The 22,484-nt window shown below is 38.1% G+C and overlaps 1 protein-coding gene and 1 pseudogene across 1 annotated transcript in view; both read left to right on the plus strand.

Annotated features, from left to right (window-relative positions):
• The window catches only part of CFAP54 (cilia and flagella associated protein 54), a 296,739-nt gene that overhangs the window by 125,236 nt on the left and 149,019 nt on the right, over nt 1-22,484 (plus strand). The window contains exons 31-38 of the mRNA XM_022562388.3: nt 257-371; nt 726-826; nt 10,024-10,254; nt 11,990-12,132; nt 13,699-13,880; nt 15,456-15,683; nt 20,504-20,727; nt 20,827-20,962. Coding sequence (XP_022418096.3) covers nt 257-371; nt 726-826; nt 10,024-10,254; nt 11,990-12,132; nt 13,699-13,880; nt 15,456-15,683; nt 20,504-20,727; nt 20,827-20,962 — 1,360 coding nt within the window. The remainder of the gene's footprint in view (nt 1-256; nt 372-725; nt 827-10,023; nt 10,255-11,989; nt 12,133-13,698; nt 13,881-15,455; nt 15,684-20,503; nt 20,728-20,826; nt 20,963-22,484) is intronic.
• Nucleotides 15,698-20,469, plus strand: LOC149748059 (translationally-controlled tumor protein-like; annotated as a pseudogene).

The following is a 22,484-nucleotide window of genomic DNA, read 5'->3' on the forward strand; positions in this document are numbered from 1 at the left end:
CAGTTCTATTCCTCCTAGATCATACTTCAGCTCTCATCACATTTTTATGGTGTGATTTACATTTTGCTCTTTTGAGAGACTAGCTATTCGTTGACGACCAGGAGTATCATAGTCTCATTTATGCATGGGACATAACCAATTTTGGGTATTCTTCTAGCATAATTTCAGTGGCAATACTCATTAAAGGTTTATTACTTTGGGGTAGTTTTATAAATTCTTGTAGATCCTTTTAACTGACTTTATCTTTTTGTATTAGGAGGAATGAGTCCCTACTTGGAATAAAAAAATTGAAACATAAGGACAATACTTTGTGTAAAAAGGTCATCAAACCTATGAAGAAGTTCAAAGCTGCAGTAGTGGAGATTGGAGGAGTAAGTTTCATATAAATTTTGAATTTTAAGTTAATGAACTTAAGAGATTCATGCATCTAGAGATGGTTGGCTGTACTATAATTTAGTATAATGTGAAACAGAAGAGAATACCAACAATCATAATTTTATAATTATGCAATATATTTTAATTCTTATCACAAGGATATTTTTATAACCATTTTTTTTTTGTCTACAGGGGTACTCCTTTTACTTTTGTTAATAATTTTAATTGAGGGGCATAAAGAAACCACTATTTTAATGTGAAAAGATAAGCATTAGAGTACAAGTAAATTATAGTATTGTGTTAAGATTTTAAATTGGATTTGTAACATTTTTGTTATCTCCCATGTTAAGACTACAGAAGTGAAGCCCAGACAGAGATCTAAAAAAAAGGAAACTCTAAGAGAATTTTTGAATAAAAATCCTTTTATTTCTGAAATGGCGGAGCAAGAAAGGTATTGATTGATTAATTAATTAAATTTTTACTTGAGGGTTACTATATGTTGTGCATTATTTTAGGCACCAGGGATACATTGGTAGAGTAGACAGATAAGATCACTGCCATCAGGGAGCTTACATACTAATAAAAGGAACACAAAATAAACAAAGACACAAATAAACAATTTATTTTTTTATTTGTTTTTTATTTTATTTATTATTTATTTATGTATTATTGGGGTATAGTTGTTTTACAATGTTGTGTTAGTTTCTACTGTACAGCGAAGTGAAGTAAAATTCCCTGTGCTATACAGCAGGTTCTCATGAGTTATCTGTTTTATACATATTAGTGTATATATGTCAATCCCAGTCTCCCAATTCATCCCACCCCCCCCTTCCCTCCTTGGCATCCATATGTTTGTTCTCTACATCTGTGTCTCTATTTCTGCCTTGCAAACTGGTTCATCTGTACCATTTTTCTAGATTCCACATATGTGTGTTAATATACAGTATTTGTTTTTCTGACTTATTTCACTCCGTATGACAGTCTCTAGGTCTATCCAAGTCTCTACAAATGACCCAATTTCATTCCTTTTTATGGCCGAGTAATATCCCATTGTATATATGTACCATATATTCTTTATCCATTCACCTGTCAATGGACATTTAGGTTGCTTCCATGACCTGGCTATTGTAAATAGTGCTGCAATGAACATTGTGGTATATGACTCTTTGAATTATGGTTTTCTTTGGGTATATGCCCAGTAGTGGGATTGCTGGGTCATATGGTAATTCTATTTTTAGTTTTTTAAGGAACCTCCATATTGTTCTCCATAGTGGCTGTATCAATTTACATTCCCACCAACAGTGCAAGAGGGTTCCCTTTTCTCCACACCTTCTCCAGCATTTATTGGTTGTAGATTTTCTGATGATGCCCATTCTAACCGTTGTGAGATGATACCTCATTGTAGTTTTGATTTGCATTTCTCTAATAATTAGTGATGTTGAGCATCTTTTCATGTACCTCTTGGCCATCTGTATGTCTTCTTTGGAGAAATGTCTATTTAGGTCTTCTGCCCATTTTTTGATTGGGTTGCTTTTTTTGATATTGAGCTGCATGAGCTGTTTGTATATTTTGTCCATTGATTCGTTTGCAAATATTTTCTCCCATTCTGAGGGTTGTCTTTTTGTCTTGTTTATGGTTTCCTTTGTTGTGCAAAAGAAACAAGACAATTTAAATTTTTGATAAATTTTATAAAATAAATGAACAGGATGATATACTATAGAGTAACTGGCCTGGAGTGGAGATGGTGATAGCAGTAATTTAGATAAGAGTGGCCAGGAGATTAAACTGGTAAATTACTTTTAATTATTGGCAGATAATGTTCTTGTTTATAAAACTTAAACCATAAAACTTATCATGGTGTGTTTAGCTTTTATTGTCACAAGTACACATTTATGATTCTCATACATTCTTTATATACCTTACCTTCATTATTTAATGCTTTCCTTTACCTGTTTAGCCATTTTGATCTTAATTTTCAACATATAAATATTAATTAAACCACTCTTCTTTTTGTTTGCATTTGCCTACGTTCTGTTTGATTATCCCTTCATTTTCTTTATTTAAATCATGACATATTTTAGATGAGTATGGAGAATAATATAACAAATGAACATGTACCCAATATGCAGCATACCATATAAAGCGTTTGGGATGCATTTCTGTCTCCCTCTATCCCAGAAGTAATACAATCCAAAATTTGGCATTTACTGTGCTTATAAGTGACTTTATACTTCAATTATATATGTATATGCCCCGAAATAACATACAGTATTATTTTCTACAAATTTTTTTGCCAGTTTGCTCTTATTCCTCACTATTATGTTTGTGAGATTTTTTTCATGTTGATTATACACAAGTCTAGTCCAACTTTCCATTATGTAAACAGTGCTACAAAGGACATTCTTATATATATCTCCATATGCACATGTGAGAGTTTCTGGGGTAAATACACAGGAGTGTAGTTCTCAGGATATGAGCATTTTAACATTTCTAGATATTGCTAAATTGCTTTAAAATTTTCATCAGTGGTGTGTCAAGTTTCCCTTAGTCAGCATCTTCCCTGATACTTAATATTATTATCAAATTTTCAAATTTTTGTGGACCTATGAGCTGTGAACTTTTCTCTCCTTGTTATTTTAATTTCTATTTCTTTGATTACTAATGAGGTTAGGCAGCTTTTCATGTTTTTTTAAAACCCTAGGGTTTTTCTGTTCTCAAGACTGCTTGTTTAGATCCTTTGCACATTTGCAACTTTTGTTTTCTCATTTATTTTTAGAAGTTTGGATACTAATGCTTTTCTCAGTTTGAGGCTCATCCATTTACATTTTAAAAGTCATCTTTTTTTAATTCATTCATTCATCTATTTATTTATTTATTTATTTTTGGCTGCATTGGGTCTTTGTTGCTGCACGCGGGCTTTCCCTAGTTGTGGCGAGCAGGGCTACTCTTCATTGTGGTGTGTGGCTTCTCATTGCGGTGGCTTCCCTTGTTGCAGAGCACGGACTCTAGGCATGCGGGCTTCAGTAGTTGTGGCTTGTGGGCTCTGCGCTCAGTAGTTGTGGCACACGGGCTTATCTGCTCCACGGCATGAGGGATCTTCCTAGAGCAGGGTTTGAACCTATGTCCCCTGCATTGGCAGGCGGATTCTTAACCACTGTGCCACCAGGGAAGTCCCTGAAAGTCACCTTTTTTTAAATCAAAAGCTATAACTGTTAATTGGGTCAAATGTATCAACATTTCTCTTTATCATTTTTGCAATTCTTCTCTGAGGTAGTAAGGTATTTTCTTCATCGATTTAAATGTTTGATTTTACAATTAGGAATTGCATCCAACTCTAATCAATTTTTATGAATGGTGAGAGGAAGAATCCCTCTCCCCCTCTTTTTTAGTTTCATTATAGTTTCATTATACCCGGTTGACTAGCTCCCTTTATTGAGTAGTCTATTCTGTCATCACTGTCACTTTTTGTCATTTAGCAAGTTGTCTTATATGTAGTTTTGGAATCTTTTTCCTGTCCCATTAGTCTGTCTATCCCTGAGTCAATATCACACTATCATACTTTGTTTGGTTTTAAATTAAGTTTTATTGTCTTGATAGGACAAGTGTTTCCAGGATGTTCTTTTCCTTCATGCACGTCTTAGATATTCTTCCACAAAATAGTTTGGAATAGCTGTGAGTAATAAAAAGAAATAACAGCTTGTGATTTTGATGGAGATAGAATTGAATATATGGATTGGTTTGAAAAGTTATTGTTTTAAGCAACATTGAATCTTTCTATTAGTAGACAGACCACATACTTAGATCCTATTTAATATCTATCAATAAATTTTTATGATATTCTCCATGAAGCTGTTATCTATCTTTTGTTAGCTACATAAAAGGAATGCTTTTTGGTATTTGTGTAAATGGTATTCTAAAACTATGTTTTTGAATACTTCTGTTTTTTATATATGAATATGATTGATTTATAAACAACTCGATCTTCTGTACAACTTGGTAATTTATCCATAGTTACAGATTTTCTGTGTGGACGGTCATACTGTGAACAAATAATGAAAGTTTCGCTTAATCCATTCTAACACTCAAGCCTCTGACTTCTTTGTCTAGCCTACAGGTTGGGATGTCAAGTTTAATCTTGAATGGAGTTTGTGATTGTGGACATCCTTGTTGTAACATGCACTTTTAAAAACTTTTTATTTTCAGATAATTGTACATACACATGCAGTTTCAAAAAGTAATACAGAAAAAACCTGTATACCTTTCACCCAGTTTCTCCTAGTATTAATTACATAACTAAAAATAGCACAGACAGGAAATTGACATGGATACAATCTACTGACCTTATTCAGATTATAGCAATTCTATGTGCAATCATATGAGTGTGTGTATGTAGTCTTATGCAATTTTATCACATTTATAGACTTGTGTGACTATCACCGTAGTGTAGAAACAGAACAGCTCTATCATAAGGATCTACCCGCCAAGTCCCCCTGCTACCTTTTCATAACCACAGCCACCTCCCTTCCTCTCCCCCTCCCAACCCCTGACAACCACTAATCTGTTTTCCATTTCTATAATTTTGTAATTCCAAAAATGTTATAAAAATGGAATCACACAGTATGTAACTTTCTGAGATTGGCTTTTTCTTTCCACTCAGCACAGTTCCTTTGAGACCCATTCAAGTTGTGTGCGTCACTAATTCACTTTATTATCGTTCAGTAGTATTCTGTGGCACGGATATACCACAATTTGTTTGACCACTCACACACTAAAGGCCATTTGGATTGCTTGGATTGTTTTGACTGTTAGGAATAATGCTGCTGTGAACATTCATGTACAGGTTTTGTGTGAGCATAAATCTCCATTTCTCTGGAATGAATGGCCAAGAGTGCAGTTGCTAGATTGTATGGTAAGTGCATGTTTAACTTTGTGAGAAATCCCATACTTTTATCCAGAGTGGGTGTACTTTTCACATCCCCACAGCAGTGTTTGAGTGATCCAGTTTCTCCTCATGCTGGCTAGCAGGTAGTGGTATTACTCTTTTTTATTTTAGTCATTAAAATAGGTGTTAGTGATGTCTCATGGCTTTAATTTGCATTTCTGTAAAGGCTCATGATACTGAACCTCATTTCATGTGCTTACTCGCCACCTATATATCTTCTTAGTGAAGTGTCTGTTCATGTCTTTTGCTCATTTTCTAATTGGACTGTTTGTTTTTAGTTTTTCTGTTGAATTTTGAGAGATCTTTATATATCCTAGGTATAGGTCAAGGCCCTTGTTGGATATGTGGTTTGCAAATTTTTTTTTTCAGTGTGTAGCTTGCCTTTTCATCCTCTTCACAGTCTTTCACAGAGCAAAAGTTTTTAATTTTGATGATGTTTGACTTATCAATTTTTCCTTTAATGGGTTGTGCTTTTGGTGTCAAATCTAAGAACACTGACTAGCCCTAGGTCATATATTCTTTCCCCAAGTTTTATGTTTTATATTTACTTGTGATGCATTTTGAATTAACTTTTTGTATAAGGGATTGAGATTTATCTTTTTACTTACAGATATCCAACTGCTCCAGTACCATTTGTTGGAAAGACTGTCCTCCTTCTACTGATTTTCTTTTGCAGCTTTGCAAAAAATCAGTTGGGCATATTTATGTGGATATATTTATGTGGGATTTGGGAAGATACTCTATCAAATTTAGGAAATTGTCTTCTATTTCTTGTTTTCTGAAAGTTTTCTTCTGAATTGTGTTCAGTCTTGTTGAATATTTCTTCTTCACTAAGATTTTTTTCTCCTTTAATCTGATTATGCAGTGAATTACATTAATATATAAATGTTAAACCATGCACAGTGTCTTTTTCTCACACTTTTGACTCCAATGGTATGTGTCTTCCAAAACCAACCACTTCTCAGGGAGTTGGGACAAGATAGCAGAGTGGAAGGACCTTGGGCTCACGTCCTCTCACGAGCACACCAGAATTACAACTAATTGCTGAACAACCATTGATAAAAAAGACTGGAAACTGTCCAAAAAGATATTCTATATCCAAGGATACAAAACCCATTGCCTAGTTTCTCCTAATGGTAACATCTTACAGAGCTATAGCATAAAAATTCAATTCAATTCTGATAATATCTACCTGGAGTCAGCATCAGATCCCACAAGTTGAAGGACCCTGCCCCACAAGACTGGCCCCGCTTTAGATGCCGGCCACAAATGGGATGGCCAGGCTACCCACATTTCTGCCCAGCCTACTACAAACTAGGGGGTCCCCATAATTCCTCCTCACCCCATTCAGGTTCAGTAGTTTGCTAGAATGGCTCACAGAACTCAGAAAAACATTTTACTTAATGTTTACTGGTTTATAAGGGATGCACGTGAACAGCCAGATGAAGGGGCTCATAGGACAATGTCTGGAAGGGTCCTGAGCACAGGAACCTCTGTCCCTGTGAAGTTGTGATGCATCGCTCTCCCAGCAAGTGGATGTGTTCACCAACCTGGAAGTTCTCTGAACCTTATTGTTCACAGGTTTTTAAAAAACCCAATCTGCAGTCACTGTCCCCGGAGACTGGGGGTTGGGGCTGAGAGTTCCACTTAGTAATCATGTGTTTGATTTTTATGGTGACCAGCCCCTATCCAGAGGCTCTCTAAGGGGCCCAACCCTGAGTCACTTTACTAGCACCTGAGTCTAGCACCTTACTAGACTCAGGTGTGTTCCGTCATGAATAACAAGAAACTCCTATCACTCAGGAAACTCCAAGTTTTAGGAGCTCTATAGCTGGAACAAAGGACAAAGACCAAATATGTATTTTTATTATAACATACTATGTCTGCACACATACATTCATTTTTTACCTACTGATTCAACTTCTTTAAGATTAATAGCCACTCTGAATCTGTGATTTTTTTTTTTTTTTTTTGCGGTACCCGGGCCTCTCACTGTTGTGGCCTCTCCCGTTGCGGAGCACAGGCTCCGGACGCGCAGGCTCAGCAGCCATGGCTCACGGGCCCAGCCGCTCCACGGCATGTGGGACCTTCCCGGACCGGGGCACGAACCCGTGTCCCCTGCATCGACAGGCGGACTCTCAAGCACTGAGCCACTAGGGAAGCCCGTGTGATTTTTTTTTTTTTGAGTTCCTTTTGATGAATTCTATTTTCTAGGAAATTATCCATTTTATCTAAATTTTCAAATATATTTTCATAAAACGTTATTATATTCTCATGTTATCTTTTGAATCTCTGCTATATCTACAGTTACACCCTGTATTTCATTCCTAACTTCATTAATTTTTGTCTTCTCTCATATTTTTGAGATTTATCTTGCCAGAGGTTTGTCTATTTTTTCCCCATTTTTTCAAAGAGCCAAATTTTGTCTTTGTAAGTCTTGTTTATTGTGTTTATTTTCCTTGCCCTTAATTTTTGCTTTTATTCTTATTACTGCCCAGCTTCATTGAGATTTTAGGAAAGGAAAAAATTATTTTTCCTTCTACCCTCCTAAGTTCCCTGGCTGGGACTCTGTAATATTAGACTGACAAAAGACAGATTAACAAGAGAAAAACAAACAGGAGTTTATTAATGTTTGCATATGCATGGGAGAACTCAGTGATGAGTTACTCAAAGGGGTAGTTAGGACTTGGGCTTCTACGGCATCTTAACAAAAGAACAACAAATTTATAGTAAAGTGACAAAACAAGGAAAAGGGGTTTAGGCTTTCAAGGGCAGCAAACTCTGGTAGAAATATGAGAGAAACTATTGGAGTAAGACTTGTTTGGGCAGGTCCATCTTGACGCTGATTTTCACTCTTCATGGCCATAAAATTTCCCAGGAGAGGAGATTTATGGCATTCTTCATTTTTCAGAAGTTTCTATTTTCTATCAGATAAGGGAACCTCCAAGAAGGCATCTTTCTGCATCTGTTCATTCTCATTTATCTCCAGCTCAAAATGATCCTAACGCCAAAGTGAGAAGTATCTCCCTGTATGATCTCACCCTCTGTGGCGGGGAAGATGCAGGTAGTCCTGCCACTCTCCTTGGCCTTTTGAGGTGACTTGACCTCTTCACACAGGAATAAGATTGATTTTTATTTTGGAAATTGTATTTTTAATTTTTAAGGTAGAGTTATTTAAAACATTTCCATTTGTTTGGAAACCAAAAAACATTACTTAAGACAACCAAACAACAGCAAAAACTCAAAAAACGTTGGATTAAAAGGAAGTCATGAACAAAATACAAAATATTTAGCACTGAATGATAATGTCAACACTACATATCAAAAAGTAGTTTCCGGGCTTCCCTGGTGGCTCAGTGGTTGAGAATCCGCCTACCAATGCAGGGGACGTGGGTTCGTGCCCCAGTCCGGGAAGATCCCACATGCCGCGGAGCGGCTAGGCCCGTGAGCCTTGGCTGCTGAGCCTGCGCGTCCGGAGCCTGTGCTCCGCAACGGGAGAGGCCACAACAGTGAGAGGCCCGCGTACCAAAAGAAAAAAAAGTAGTTTCCTTCCTTCCTTTGTTCTTCAGAATATCTGTTTTTTTCATGCAACAACGTCTATCTCCCTTCCTTCCATCCATCCCTCTTTCCTTTTCTTCTGTGTGTGTGTGTGTGTGTGTATGTGTGTTGTATTGATTCAGATGCAGACATGTTGTCTATTAAAGTGAGCAAGATACTTTAACTTATCAGTTGAGATCATTTTTTCCCCTTCTCCAATATAAATCAGGTAGAATGGCACAGACCAATGAGGCAGCAACATTGCCAAGGGTTAAAAAAAAAAAAAAGTATTTTGAAGAAGTAGTCATGCCATTTAAACAACTATGTAACTATAAAATTAGGTGGGCTGAGCTTCCCTGGTGGCGCAGTGGTTGAGAGTCCGCCTGCCGATGCAGGGGACACGGGTTCGTGCCCCGGTCCGGGAGGATCCCGCATGCCGCGGAGCAGCTTGGCCCGTGAGCCATGGCCGCTGAGCCTGCCGGTCCGGAGCCTGTGCTCTGCAACGGGAGAGGCCACAGCAGTGAGAGGCCCGCATACCGCAAAAAAAAAAATTAGGTGGGCTACTTTGAGATTTTGATAGGAATAATTTGAAACAAATTGAATATATGTTATACTTAAAACCTAAACTATTAGCTAAATTTTGAGATATTAGTTTTTTCCAGAGCACACTGCATATGGATATATGAAGTTATTTCACGTATAGTTGTATAGTTGACTGTTTTATTTCCTCTGTAGGCTAACTAATGTTAGAAAAAATTTGCCTCCATTGTTTTTTTCCCTTAAGGAACAGAACAGAGAAATGATTTTCTTGTTTAATATTGAAGTTAGTTGATGAATGTGAACATTACAATGTTATAATTTAGTTGTCTAATCTCAGTGGCCTTTTGGTGACGGAAAAGAAAAGCGCTGTTTGGTTTGAGCCTAGCACACAGACATCAGAGAGAATTGAAGGCAATTCATAGTGTCTTCATCCCTAGTGTTTATCCTTGTGCCTGCTTCACTGTCCTAGTTCACGTTTTTAGCACTAAGGAAATGACAGGTAAACCAGAAACATTTGCATAAGGGCAGTCAGGTGACTTCTTGATGTATTTTGTACAAATTGGAATCATTCTTCTTTGTTAAATGTCTGGAAGTTTGTATAATTTCAAAACTTCCTTCTCCCTCTGCAGAAATAAGAGAGCTGATGTTCGAAAAGTAGCACATCGATTCCTGGTAGATAGCTTGAATCCTTTAATATTAAATTATGTTAAAAAGAAGAGGTTTCATCAAATATTTCTTGAGGAGATGCCCTGGAAAGCTCAGATGAACCTGTATCTGGCAAGCGCACACTTCAACCTGCTTTTAACAAAGCTAGGGGAACATACAAAGATGAAATTTGGTTCGTCATTGGTAATGGTCAGGTAGAGTATATTATCAATGAATAATACTTCTTTAGTCTCAAGTACATGGGTTGTATTTCTATGAGCAGGGCTCCAATGCTGATGATAACTTAAAGAGGTTTACAAAGTGCTTCAGTCTGTACTGACTTTTGGTATATTTTTAAACTTCATATCTCGGAATCTTTCCCAAATGAGTGCTGAAGTGCTTATGAAGTACTAATTTGCATATATCTTGAATATATTAGTCAATATAGCTTTCAGTGAAAGGGGAAAGTGAATTTTCCAAGAGAAGTTTAATATTAATTGTACAGAAATTATATTAGGCAAATCTCTGTTTCATTTAGAGGTATATTTTAAGCCTGTATAAACACAGATTGTATTTTCTCATACAATGTAAACTTTCTGTCATTAATTCCAAAGACATTTTCCAGTTCTTGTTGATTGTCTTTGGCTAAAGTGTTGTTTATAGGAGATAAAAAAAAGAACAAATACATAATATGGAATACCATGTAACCAGAGTAACTCTATGTAACCAGAGTCTTTCTTTAAAAACACAAGAACAACAGAAAAAAAACTCATTGAGGGAATTCCCTGGCGGTCCAGTGGTTAGGACTCTGAGCTTTCACTGCCGTGGGTCTGGGTTTCAATCCCTGGTTGGGGAACTAAGATCCTGCAAGTGCACAGCGTGGCCAAAAAAAAAAAAACCTTGTTGAGCACCTATTAGATACCAGGTGCTGAGATAAGTACCTGGGCATTCAAAGGTGAGCAGTATATACAAGTTGGAGTCTGGTAGTGTGGCTCACAAATGTTCACGAATAATTGTAAATAATGGTAAAAAGTGAAGTGCACATAAAGTCTTTGTTCCTTGGAAGGAGGCTTTCTCCTGATGAGACTAACAGGAAAGGTTTCACGGGGAGAAGCCACTTGCCTTGGGTCCTGATGGACAGGCAAGATTTAGAAATGTGCAGGTAGGGAAGTAGGCATTTCGGATAGGTGGAAGAATGAGTCAAGAGCCCAGGTAGGAAACACAGGATGGGAACCCCCAGGGGTCTGACCAGAATCTAGGGCATGTGAAAGGGAGTGGTGAGAAGTGATTAGAAAAGTAGATCAGTACCAGATCATGGAGGGTCTTAACAGTCTATTAAATCTTAACTTTAATTTATATACAGTGGAAGATTATTAAGTTGTTTTTTTTTTTAAGCAGGTCTATGATAGGCACTTTCTCTGACAGCAACATATCAAATGGATTGGAGGAAGGAAAGAATGGTGACAGGCATATGAATTAAGAGGGTATTTATTTCAGTAATCCAGTGAACAATATGCAGGTTGAAACCCACAATGAACTTGATCCAGTTTCTATTTCTCCAGAATTTTGTTTAAAGTAAAATTCTGGTCTATGTGGGCTAGACCAGGTTAGCATTTAAGAAGCAGTTAGATTGCTTGACTAACAGGGAAGGCTTTTGGCAAAGTGACCCATTCTTGAGGCTGTGAAAGGGAAAACAGTTCAGATCAGATGGGCTTCCTCACTGTCCCCTGGACACCGAGAGCTCTTCTTCTCCGACCTGCCGGTCACACATGGCCATTTGTGCATGATTACTTGGCGGCACAAAAATTAGACAGTGACCGAATTTGTATCAGGGTAACTTGGTGCTAAATTCCATTTTATTAAAACATGTATTTATTTATTTGGTATTTGACAGAATTAATTCAATTTTGCTTATATTGTTCTTTTAATGAGTTTTTTTCCCCTTTGCAGTTTCCGATCATTTGATCCTAATATGTTCTCACTGTATAATTCAGGAACAGTATTACCAACAGGAAAATTGACTCTAGAAAACTATAAAGTGATGCTTGATTTCCTTCTTACAGCTAAAAAAAGAAAGGCTCACTTATCATCAGGTAAAATAAATATGTTCTATGCTATCAAATTGTCTTTAGATTTTTTTATTCACAAATGCAACACATACATACACACATACCCTGACACGTACACCCCCCCATAGACACAGAGCTACACACATCATTTTCCAATGACTTAGGAATTTAGTTGAGTTGTGATATTTTGTAGGAGATTCTTATTCTATTTTTTAAAATATTTCTACATTTTTGTGGCATCATCATACATATTTGGAAATATTTATGTAGGATTCTCCCCTAAATCAATTTGGCCATTCAGCAAATATAATGTTCTTTTAAAAAATATTGGTAGCCTCCAGTGGTCAAGGTAAGTGAAGACTTGCTGTCAGGTTTTATGTTTTAGTGGAAGTAAGTTTCAGAACAAATTCCACCAAACATACTGATGCAAGCAGGCATGAAAACATCATGCAGCTGTTTCATAGTTCCGATTTTGTACTCAGGGCAGTCCACTCTTGCCTTAGGAGCTGTAATTATCACTTTCCATGAAAGCTGTCTCCAAGATGAAGGCAGTGATACCCTAATGGCAGGACCAACCAATATTGTCTTCTGGTCAGGTGACGGGGGCCTCCAGGACGTGGAGAGATGTAGGTGAACAGGGCTCTCTGGGCGTTGCACTGATGACACTATTTCTAAACAATCACCTATCTTGAATACCACTCATTTCACAAATAAAAATTTATTTCTAATATCTTTATGCTAGTACAAACCCTCTTATATAGATTTTCAAAAATGGCATTTTAAATCCTATATGGCTTACTGCTGGACGGGATATTTCATATGCTGGTTAACTGCCCCAGGGGGTTTGATTCAGATTTGAGGTACTTAACATGCTTTTTAATTTCTTCTAGGGTATAGTTTAAGTTTAACTGGTACCTGCATGTCATACCAGGACTATTAAAGTATTTGAAAGTAAATTCCGTGGACGTAGAAAGAGTCCAAGTTTTGTATGTACATTACAATATATACAGCTTCTTGAGTTTTTTTTTTAAAGTAGCTCCCTAAGACCTCCCATGAAATTGGCAATAAAATATTCTGCTATTGAGACTTATTATTTAATGCAGAGTTCTAGTAAGGGAATGTTTGTGGCAGGAGAAATCCTCGGTGTTTTTATAGCACAGCAGCGGGAGAACGAGTGATCAGGGTTGCTGCACTGCCTAACACCAGGGGATGCTCCTCACCTTCCGGCGTGTGTGTCCAGGGAATGGCCTGTTGGCGGGGAAATTAAGGAACAGTGGGATCCTGTCATTCTTCTCCCCCAAAGCATGACATTCCTGCCTCTGCATCGTTCCCTTGGCCATCACCCTTGCCTGGAATGTTCTCTATATTCTTCCCACGTAGCTAAATCATGATCACCCTTTAAGACCTAATCTAAAAGCCTCCTTCTCTGGAAACTTTCCCGGGTTCAGCATATCCATGATAATTCTGTCCTTTCTCCAAATTTATGTAGCGCTTGTTATCTGAATTATTCATTTGATGCTAGTCACCTGTTGTGTTTCCTGGAACTTAACTCTCTTTTCAATAATATTATACTTTATATTTGTACTGTAGATGCAGAAGAATTTTCGGCATTTCTTAATTCCAAGATGAGTGATGAAAACGTTTCCAAGACACAAACAGGTTATGAATCAGACTCTCAATCAGGTCTCAGTGGTAAAGAAAAGGATCACTCAGCAAATGTGGGTCTCTTCGATCATTTTATGAAAATCTTCTTATATTGCAGGAGAGCAATGGTAAGGTGGTCCTTCTTATTTGTTAATGTAGTGGACGTAAATCTCAGCCCATGAATTTGGGCATGTATGATACATTTATTTACTTATTATCCATAATTTTAGTTTCATCTGTGAAATTAAATTTGCTGGATTTTATGTCAGTCATCTGTAAGGCTTGCCTGCCATGGGACTGAGGTCTCACATTTGGTCAAGTTGTGAGGGAGGAGGGAAAGCCCATTTAGTCATAGTCATACATCCACCCAGAGCTGAGGTGGCCTTTGTCCTTGTCTACGAAGTCTCCATGAATATTCAGACACCCCTCTGCTGCTTTCTAGCCACACTTGGGACATGGGCTTCTCCAGTGACACCAGGGGTTCTTCTTCGGGCTCTTGATCCCTCCTGGGCACCATAGACTCCTTTCTCCCCTCTAGCACAGGGGAAGATCTTTCTAGGCCACGGGGAAGCCCTGTCCCTTCCCCCCTGACCTCGTGCTTCTCCAGGCTACTTGTGTCTTCTCTCAAACGCTTTTGTCTTGTTCTTGTTAAATATTATATGATAGATTATTAAACTCAGAATTAGAATCATTAGCTACAAAGAAATTTGTTTCCTTTTTCTCATAGCAAGAAGGAGATGTACTTCAAACTTCTCAAGAGATGAGAAGAAATTTATTCTTTCTAGATGAGAAAGGAATACTTAAGTTCCCACTTTCTTCGTGAAGTAGAGAGAGTGACCTTATAAAAATGTAAAGTAAACCCACATCACCTCCCTTGACCATGAGCATTGCATCCTCTGCTCCTTTGTACCAGCTTCAGGGCCCTAGAAGGTCTGGGTTCTGCTCACTTCTCAGGACCCACTCCTATTGCTCTTGTGCAGTCCACTCTCCCCTCTGTGGTTCTGAAAGCACTAAGCTCGCTCCCTCCTCAGCCCTCAGGTTCACCCTCCATCCTTTGCACCTGCTGTTCCCTCAGCCCCAAATGTTCTTCTCCCAACACTCCCACCCCCACCTTCACATGACCTGTTCAACTCAACATTCAGGGCTCTGCTCATATGTCACCTCATAGAGAACTTCTCTCCTGACCACCCTGTATAAAAGGACCTGTCCTCTCACCCTCATCACGTTCTGAGCCATTTCTGCTTTATTTGCCTTTACAACACTTATCATTCCCTGAAGTTGTATTTTTATTTTTCTGCTTATTTGGTATTGGTCTCTCCTAATAAATTGAGGGCAGGCCCAGTTTCCCTTGCTCGCTGTGACATTCCCAGCACCTAGAAAAATGGGCGTGCTGGAGTCAGACCGCTGGTGTGCAAATCCTAGCTCATCACTTAGTAGACTCATAACCTTGGGCAGTTTAGCCCCATGCCTCCATTTCCTCATCTGTAAATTGAGGAGAATACTTCATAGGAGTTGTCATTAGAATGAACTGAGATAATGCATATAAATGTCTTACCACAGTGTCTAGCACTTGTAAGTAGCATATAACAAATGGTGTTAGTTACTCTTACTATTGATGTAGAATATTTGCAGGAAGAGGAAGTTGTTCAGAGATCCATAACTCTGGGAACTTTGGCGTCTTTTGAATGTTGTGTTTGTCTTAGGTTCTCGCTCATCGTGGCGGCTATTGGACTCTGCTTCAGAACTGCTGTCGGGCTCTTTGGAACTTTACTCAGGAGCTACAGATACTTCATAAACAAGCAGTGGATCTGTATGAAACATTTCCTATTAGCCAGGACAGTTTCCTCTGTACTTCTGTTTTACCATTCTATTTGGGGGCAGAATTACTTATTGACATGTTAATAGAACTACCAAATATCAGTTCTGTTAAGGTAAGAGTATTTGGGTAATTCTTTTTATTGTAGGTTAATTAACAAATTCTTTGTACCATGCAGCTTGGGATAAGTAGAAATTAATATTTTGCTTGAGTTATTTGGTTTGTCTGTATTTCATTTGTTTCTCATTGTTATTTGGTTCACAGTATATAGCAGTACATTGATGTTAATTACAAATATCTGCCTGAAAATTCAGTTTCTTAAATGGAACAGAAAGTAGCATTTACTGAGCTCCAGCTTCTACATAAACTAATCTAAATGCATTTAATCCTCATAGCAATCTTTTTGATGGAGAAAGAAACAGACCCTAAGACAGATCATGTAGCTTGTTGGTTGATATTTATTTCACTGCTTTATCTGTCCATGTTTTGTTACACTAGACGTGGTAGAATTTACAGCCATCTCAAATCTAGCACACTGTGGTTTAAAGCATGAAAATAAAATTGAAAAAAATGCAAACAGCATACAACCCAAACACATTGAAAATTAGTAAACACATAAACACTTTGCGTCATGGGGTTTATAACATTTTCAGATGTAAAACATATGACAACAATAGCACAAAAGACTGGGAGGGCAAGTAAAGTTAAACTGTCATAAGTTTTTAAACTTTATATAAAGTGGTACAGTATTAACTCTCAAGTGGAATGTGATAAGTATGCATTTAATAATCCCCAGAATAACTACCAAAAAAGAGATATAGCTAAAATGCCAAATGGAAGCTAAAAGTAAAGTGGAAAACTAAATAATAGTCAGTTAAAGAAGGCAGGAAAAGAGGAACACAGACACATGGGACAAATAGAAAACAAATAACAAATAATCTAACCCAATTATATGTATAACTATATTAATATAAGTGGATTAAATACCCTAATTAAAAGGCAGAGATTGTCTGACTGGATAAAAGAGAAAGACGTATTCTTGTCCATAATAGAAGCACTTCTGGGACTTGCCTGGTGGCGCGGTGGTTAAGAATCTGCCTGCCAATGCAGAGGACGTGGGTTCGAGCCCTGGTCTGGGAAGATCCCACATGCCGTTGAGCAACTAAGCCTGTGCACCACAACTACTGAGCCTGCTCTCTAGAGCCCATGAGCCACAATTGAGCCCGCATGCCACAACTACTGAAGTCAGCTCACCTAGGGCCTGTGCTCTGCAACAAGAGAAGCCACCGCAATGAGAAGCCCGCACACTGCAATGAAGAGTAGCCCCCGTTCGCCACAACTAGAGAAAGCCCGTGCACAGCAGCAAAGACCCAATGCAGCCAAAAATAAATAAATAAATAAATTTATTTTTAAAAAAAGAGAGAAGCACTTCTGGGTATAAAGAAACAGATAGATTGAAAATAAAACAGTGAAAGAAAATAGCCTAAAATATGAAAACAGTAAAAAAAAAGCTGGTGAGGCTATATTAATATGAGATAAAATAGTCTTCAAATCAAGAAGTATTTTGAGAGATAAAGAGGGACATTTCCTAATGAGAAGAAGCTCAATTAATCAGGAAGACATACTAATCATAAATGTGTATGCACCAAATAACAGAGACTCAGAATACACTCTGGACACCCAAAGCTTGAAGAGCTTCCTGTTTGGTGGACACATTGATGTCGGATGGGTATCAGGCCCTGACTCCATAGAGAGAGGGCACAGAATCTCCTCATCTTGGACCCTTCCAGACCTAACTCTATGCACCTCTTCCTTTTGGCTGTTCCTGAGTTGTATCCTTTATAAGAAAACTGTATCAGTGAATTTTGAGTCATTCTAGGAAATGATTGAACCCAAACTTATAGCTGGCACGTCAGAAGTGCGAGTGACCCTGAGACTTGTGGCTGGCATCTCCAGTGAGCACTGAGCCCTTAAACTGTGGAGTCTGACCCTGACTCTGGGGTAGTTAGTGTCAGAAGTGACGTGCAGTACAAATTAAGATTGGTTGGAAACAGAGCACAAGGCACATGGTGTGTTCACCAAGATGTATCATATGCAGAGTCATAAAATAAGTCATAATAAAATTTAAAAGACTGAAATCTGAAAGAGTATGTTTTCTAACTGCTACATTATAAACAGATTAATATGATGTAGGAAGAAAAATCTCCAAATATCTGGAAATTAAATAACACAGTTCTAAATAATCCATGGGTCAAAGAAGAAAACACAAGGGAAATTTAAAAAGTATTTCAACTGATGATAACATATTAGAATTTGTGGGATGTAAATAAGCCAGTGCTTAACAGAAACTTTATAGCTTTAAATGTTTAGTAAATAGGAAGAAAGATATAAATCAATCATTTAAGTGTTCATCTATGGGAGCTAGAAAAAGAAGAGTAAATTAGACCCAAAGTAAGTAAAAAGAATAATAGAAATAATAAGAAGAAATGAAGGAAATGGTAAGAGCAGAAATAAATTAGATATAAAACAACCCAGAAAATAAAGTCAGTAAATTAATCTTTTGAAAATATTATTAAAATTGGCAGAATCTTAGGAATACTGATGAAGAATGAAAGTGAGAAAAGCACAGATTACTAATACTAGTAATGAAAGAGGGATATAGCTACAGTTCCTATATATATTAAAAGAAAAATAAGGGAATGTCATGACCAATTTTTACTAATGAATTTGATAACTTAGATGAAATGGACATGTCTGTTAGAAAGTACAACTTAACAAATCTGACACAAGAAATGATAGAAAAAATGAATTACCCAAATATATTAAAGAAATTGAACTCATAATCAGAAACCTTGACATAAAGAAAACTCTAGACCCAGAATATTTCCCTGCAGCATTCTAACAAACACACAAGGAAGAAATAATAAATCATATACCAATTTTTTTTTAGAAGTGAGGCCAGCTTAACCCTGACAGATATGTCAAAAAGAAAAGTATGACTCAATATTACTCATGAACATAGACACAAAACTCCTTAATGAAGTGTTAGCAAACCAGTCTCAGTAAGATATAAAATATGCAAATTATATATAATATACACAAATGATGATCAAGGGGGGTTTAATCCCAGAAATGTAAGGTTACCATTTGAAAATCAATCAATGTAATTCACCATATTAATAGGATAAAGGAGAAAAATCACATGGCCATTGAAATAGATATAGAAAAAGTATTTACCGAATTCGATATCACATTTTCCACCTGCTCTTCCTCCTACTCTGTTTTCACCATGCTCACCCTGAGCTCTGGGCACCTGCTAAGCCAGGGCAGCTGTCATCTCTCTCCAGCTGCCATCACAATTATTTACCTGGCCCTCATCAGCCATCATGAGATATTCCCTGACATTTATAAGTTCCTGGAGATCGAGAGTGGGCTGCGCCTGGAGGTGGAAGGGAAGATGGTCAGTAGGACAGAGGATAACATTGATGGAAATATACTCTGCTGTACAGTGCTTTCAGTACCCTAGGTGAAGGTACTGAAAGCACAGTAATCACTGGTGTTGATATTGTCATGAACCATTGCTTGCAGAAAATCAGCTTTAAAAAAGAGGGCTGTAAGAAGTAAACCAGAGTTTCCATGAAATCAATCAGAGGCAGACTTGAAGAACAGAAACCAGAAAGAGTAAAACCTTTTATGACAGAGGCTACAGAATAAATCAAGCACTTCCTTACTAATTTAAAAAACTACTAGTTTTTTATTGGTGAAAATATGAATCTAGATAGTGTGGTTGCTCTGCTGGACTCCTGTGAGGATGGTATGACCCCATTTATGATTTTCCTTATGGACGGTTTAGAAATGGAGAAATGTTAACAAATTTGGCAATAACTTTGGATCGATCGCCTGTCATCATAACTGGCTGCCGCTTTTCATCCACACGGCACGAGGACCTCGACAAATGGGACTGATGTCATCTTGAGCTCTTTGACTTTTGATTATTAGATGACAAGGGCGGAGCTCATAACATCAATAAAATGACACCAATCCCTTATTGAGCATGTGCCGGGTGCCAGGCACTGTGCTAAGGAGGCAAAGTCATGTAGGTCATGTAGGTCACACCTATTATCCACATCTTCGTAGCCTGACTTCAGGTACGCATATGGCATTTCACAGCCAGATGACTTTCAAGATCTCTTCCAAATTCAAGGACTATGAATCCTATGGGAGGGAGGGGCTAGACTTGAGGTACTGTTTATTGGGCTATAGTCTGGCCAGTAGGCGGATCTAACGGGCTTTGCTTTGCCTCAGAAATGTCTAGGGGTTTACACAAATGCGTCAGGGACTTAGAGGAAATGAACACAACAGTTACAGAGTACCTCTAACTTAGGCAAAAAGAGGGTCTTCTGGAAGATTTTCTTTTCCATAAGTTTGACCTTTTGCATTGGGGAATTGGACATATTGTTCTACAAACTGAATGTAGCCAGTGTATTAGGGAAATTTAATTATTTGTGTATACTATAACCTGTTTTTCCTCAAAACTTTACCTTATTTATTGGTTTACTATCCTTACTTAAATAGTGACTATGTACCAGCAAGTATAGTAATGACTAGGCTTACGTGCTATTTACATTTAGGCTTAAATGATTAAAATTAAATAAAATTAAAAATCTAGTTGCACTAGTCATACTTCAACAGCTCAGCATCCACATGTGCTTAGCGGCTTCTGGATGGAACCGCACAGATGAAGCACGTTTCCATCATTGCACAAGTGCTGTTGGATGGTGTCATCAACCTTTGATTTGCATAATAAAAATATTAAATTTATTTTCTGTTCAGTTCTTTTCCATGTTATATTTTTAGCTATACATTCAGTGTTCGGAAAAAACATGTAGTAAAATCTGAAATTACACAATTTTTTTTTCCATGTGCTACTTGCAGACTGTTGAAGAAGAAGGAGAGTTCAGTGTTCCAAGTTGCTATGGAAATATTAAAAATGATAACGGTGGTTCTAGCCTTACCTTTGAGCATCCTCTGGATGATGTCAATGTGGTTGATTTGAAATGGATCCACGACTTTGTATTAAAATCTCTGGAACTTGTATATCGAGTAGAAAAATGGGAAACACTTGTATCACTTGCCATTCAGTTCAATACAGTTTCGCAGTAGGTACCGCTGTAAGGGCAGCTAACAGGGGCAGACTTCGCTGAGAAGAGTGTTTCTTTACTAACGTTTGTTTTTAATATATTTTTACCATTGTCTAGTGAGAGATATACAGAGCAAGTGACGCCACTCCTGGTGTACGCACAGCGCCAGCTTCTTCTACGAATATCCAAGTGCAAGGGCCCAGATATTACCCAACAGCCTTGCGTAAGATATGAGGCTGAATATGAACAGAAGGTAAGTTTGGCTCTATTATTCATGCAGTGGTGATTTCTTATTAGTACACATGTGAACAGCAAAATTTAGGAATCAGATAAATGTTCCTGTTTTCACTTAGGCATTTATCATTCAAATCAGCAAAACATTGTTGAGAGTTGCTCGGTGCCAGTATTTTCCAGATGCAGGGAAAGCAAAAATAAAGTCCTGGTACACAGGAGCTTATATTCAGGTCAGGGCTGATTTACCCATTAGGCATAGTGGGAACAGTGTCTAGAGCCACAGTACCTTTCTAGGAGCCACTAAATGTTTTAATTTCTTTCAAAATAAGAAGAAAAAAGTAACTTTTAGGTCAAAGAAAATGTTTCAGTTTTTACAATTCATCTATTTATGTTTATACCAAAGGAGTCATACAATATAATTTTTAATAATTTTTGATGGAGCAGTGGGTCCATAAAGGCGAAAGTGCCTAAGGCCCACGAACATCATGGTGCAGCTTTAAGTTAGGTAGGGGGAGGGAAGAGGTATGTAAATTCTCTCATTTATTAACTTACTAAATATGTGTTGACTCCCTAAGATTAGAGCCATTCCCTTCAGATTTCCAGTGTGTGTCCTGCCTGAGGGCTCCTGGTGCATGTCGGGGGTCCTGGATTCAGTCCCTGTCCCCCACACCAGTCCATGTGGCGGGTTGCAGCCGCCCAGCGAGGACTCCATTTTCTCCTTTTCACAAAGGTTCCTTATTGCCTTGGCATAGTCTATGTAGAGAGAATACAGTTTGAGTTCTCGCTTTATGGAGTTTAGTGTCAGGGGGTGGAAGTAGGGCCAGTTAATAAGCATGTAAACAGATAAAAAGATTTACGACCATCATAAATTCTCTGAGGAAAATAAAATAGGTCAGTGGGATAGAGATAGGCTGGGGTGGGGGGTAGAAAGTTGGGCCAAGGGGATCAGCAAGGCCCTTGGAGATGGAAACATTTAGTGGGAAGGGGCCGGCCATACGCTGGGAAAGAGCATTCCAGCCCAAGGGAAGAACAAGGGCAAAGGCCCTGAGATGGTACAGGAAGAAGGCCCGCATGCTGCAGTGTAGCAGAGGAGGGGGAGGGGACAAAGAAGAGGCTGCTCCTCCTGAGTCTTCTTTGTTGCCTCTTCCTCCTTCTCCTCTCCTCCGCAATGTCTCAGTGTTCGTGTAGCCCAATGCTCTGTTCTTGGTCCTCCTGTCTTCTCTATCTGCACACTCTCCCTTGGAGAGTTAATTCAATCTGTGGCTCAAAATTACATCTCCAGGCTAGACCTTTCTCCTGAATTCTGTGTTGACATATCTGACTGCCTGTATCAGTCAGGGTTCAGTCAGATAAGCAAAACTAGTTAGAATTAACTGTCTGTCTGTTGATCTATCTATCTACCTACCTATCAAGATTCATTAAAAGGAGTCGGCTTATATGATCATGGGGGCTCACTAAGCAAGTTCAAAATCTGTTGGGTAGGTAGTTGGGATCATGAAAAGGAAGGAACCCTACAGGTGTGGCCAGAAGCTGTTCTCCAT

This window comes from Delphinapterus leucas, chromosome 11 (assembly GCF_059928025.1).
Source record: "Delphinapterus leucas isolate spDelLeu-1000000601 "Yukka" chromosome 11, BTC_Dleu_Yukka2, whole genome shotgun sequence".
NCBI classification, from domain to species: domain Eukaryota; kingdom Metazoa; phylum Chordata; class Mammalia; order Artiodactyla; family Monodontidae; genus Delphinapterus; species Delphinapterus leucas.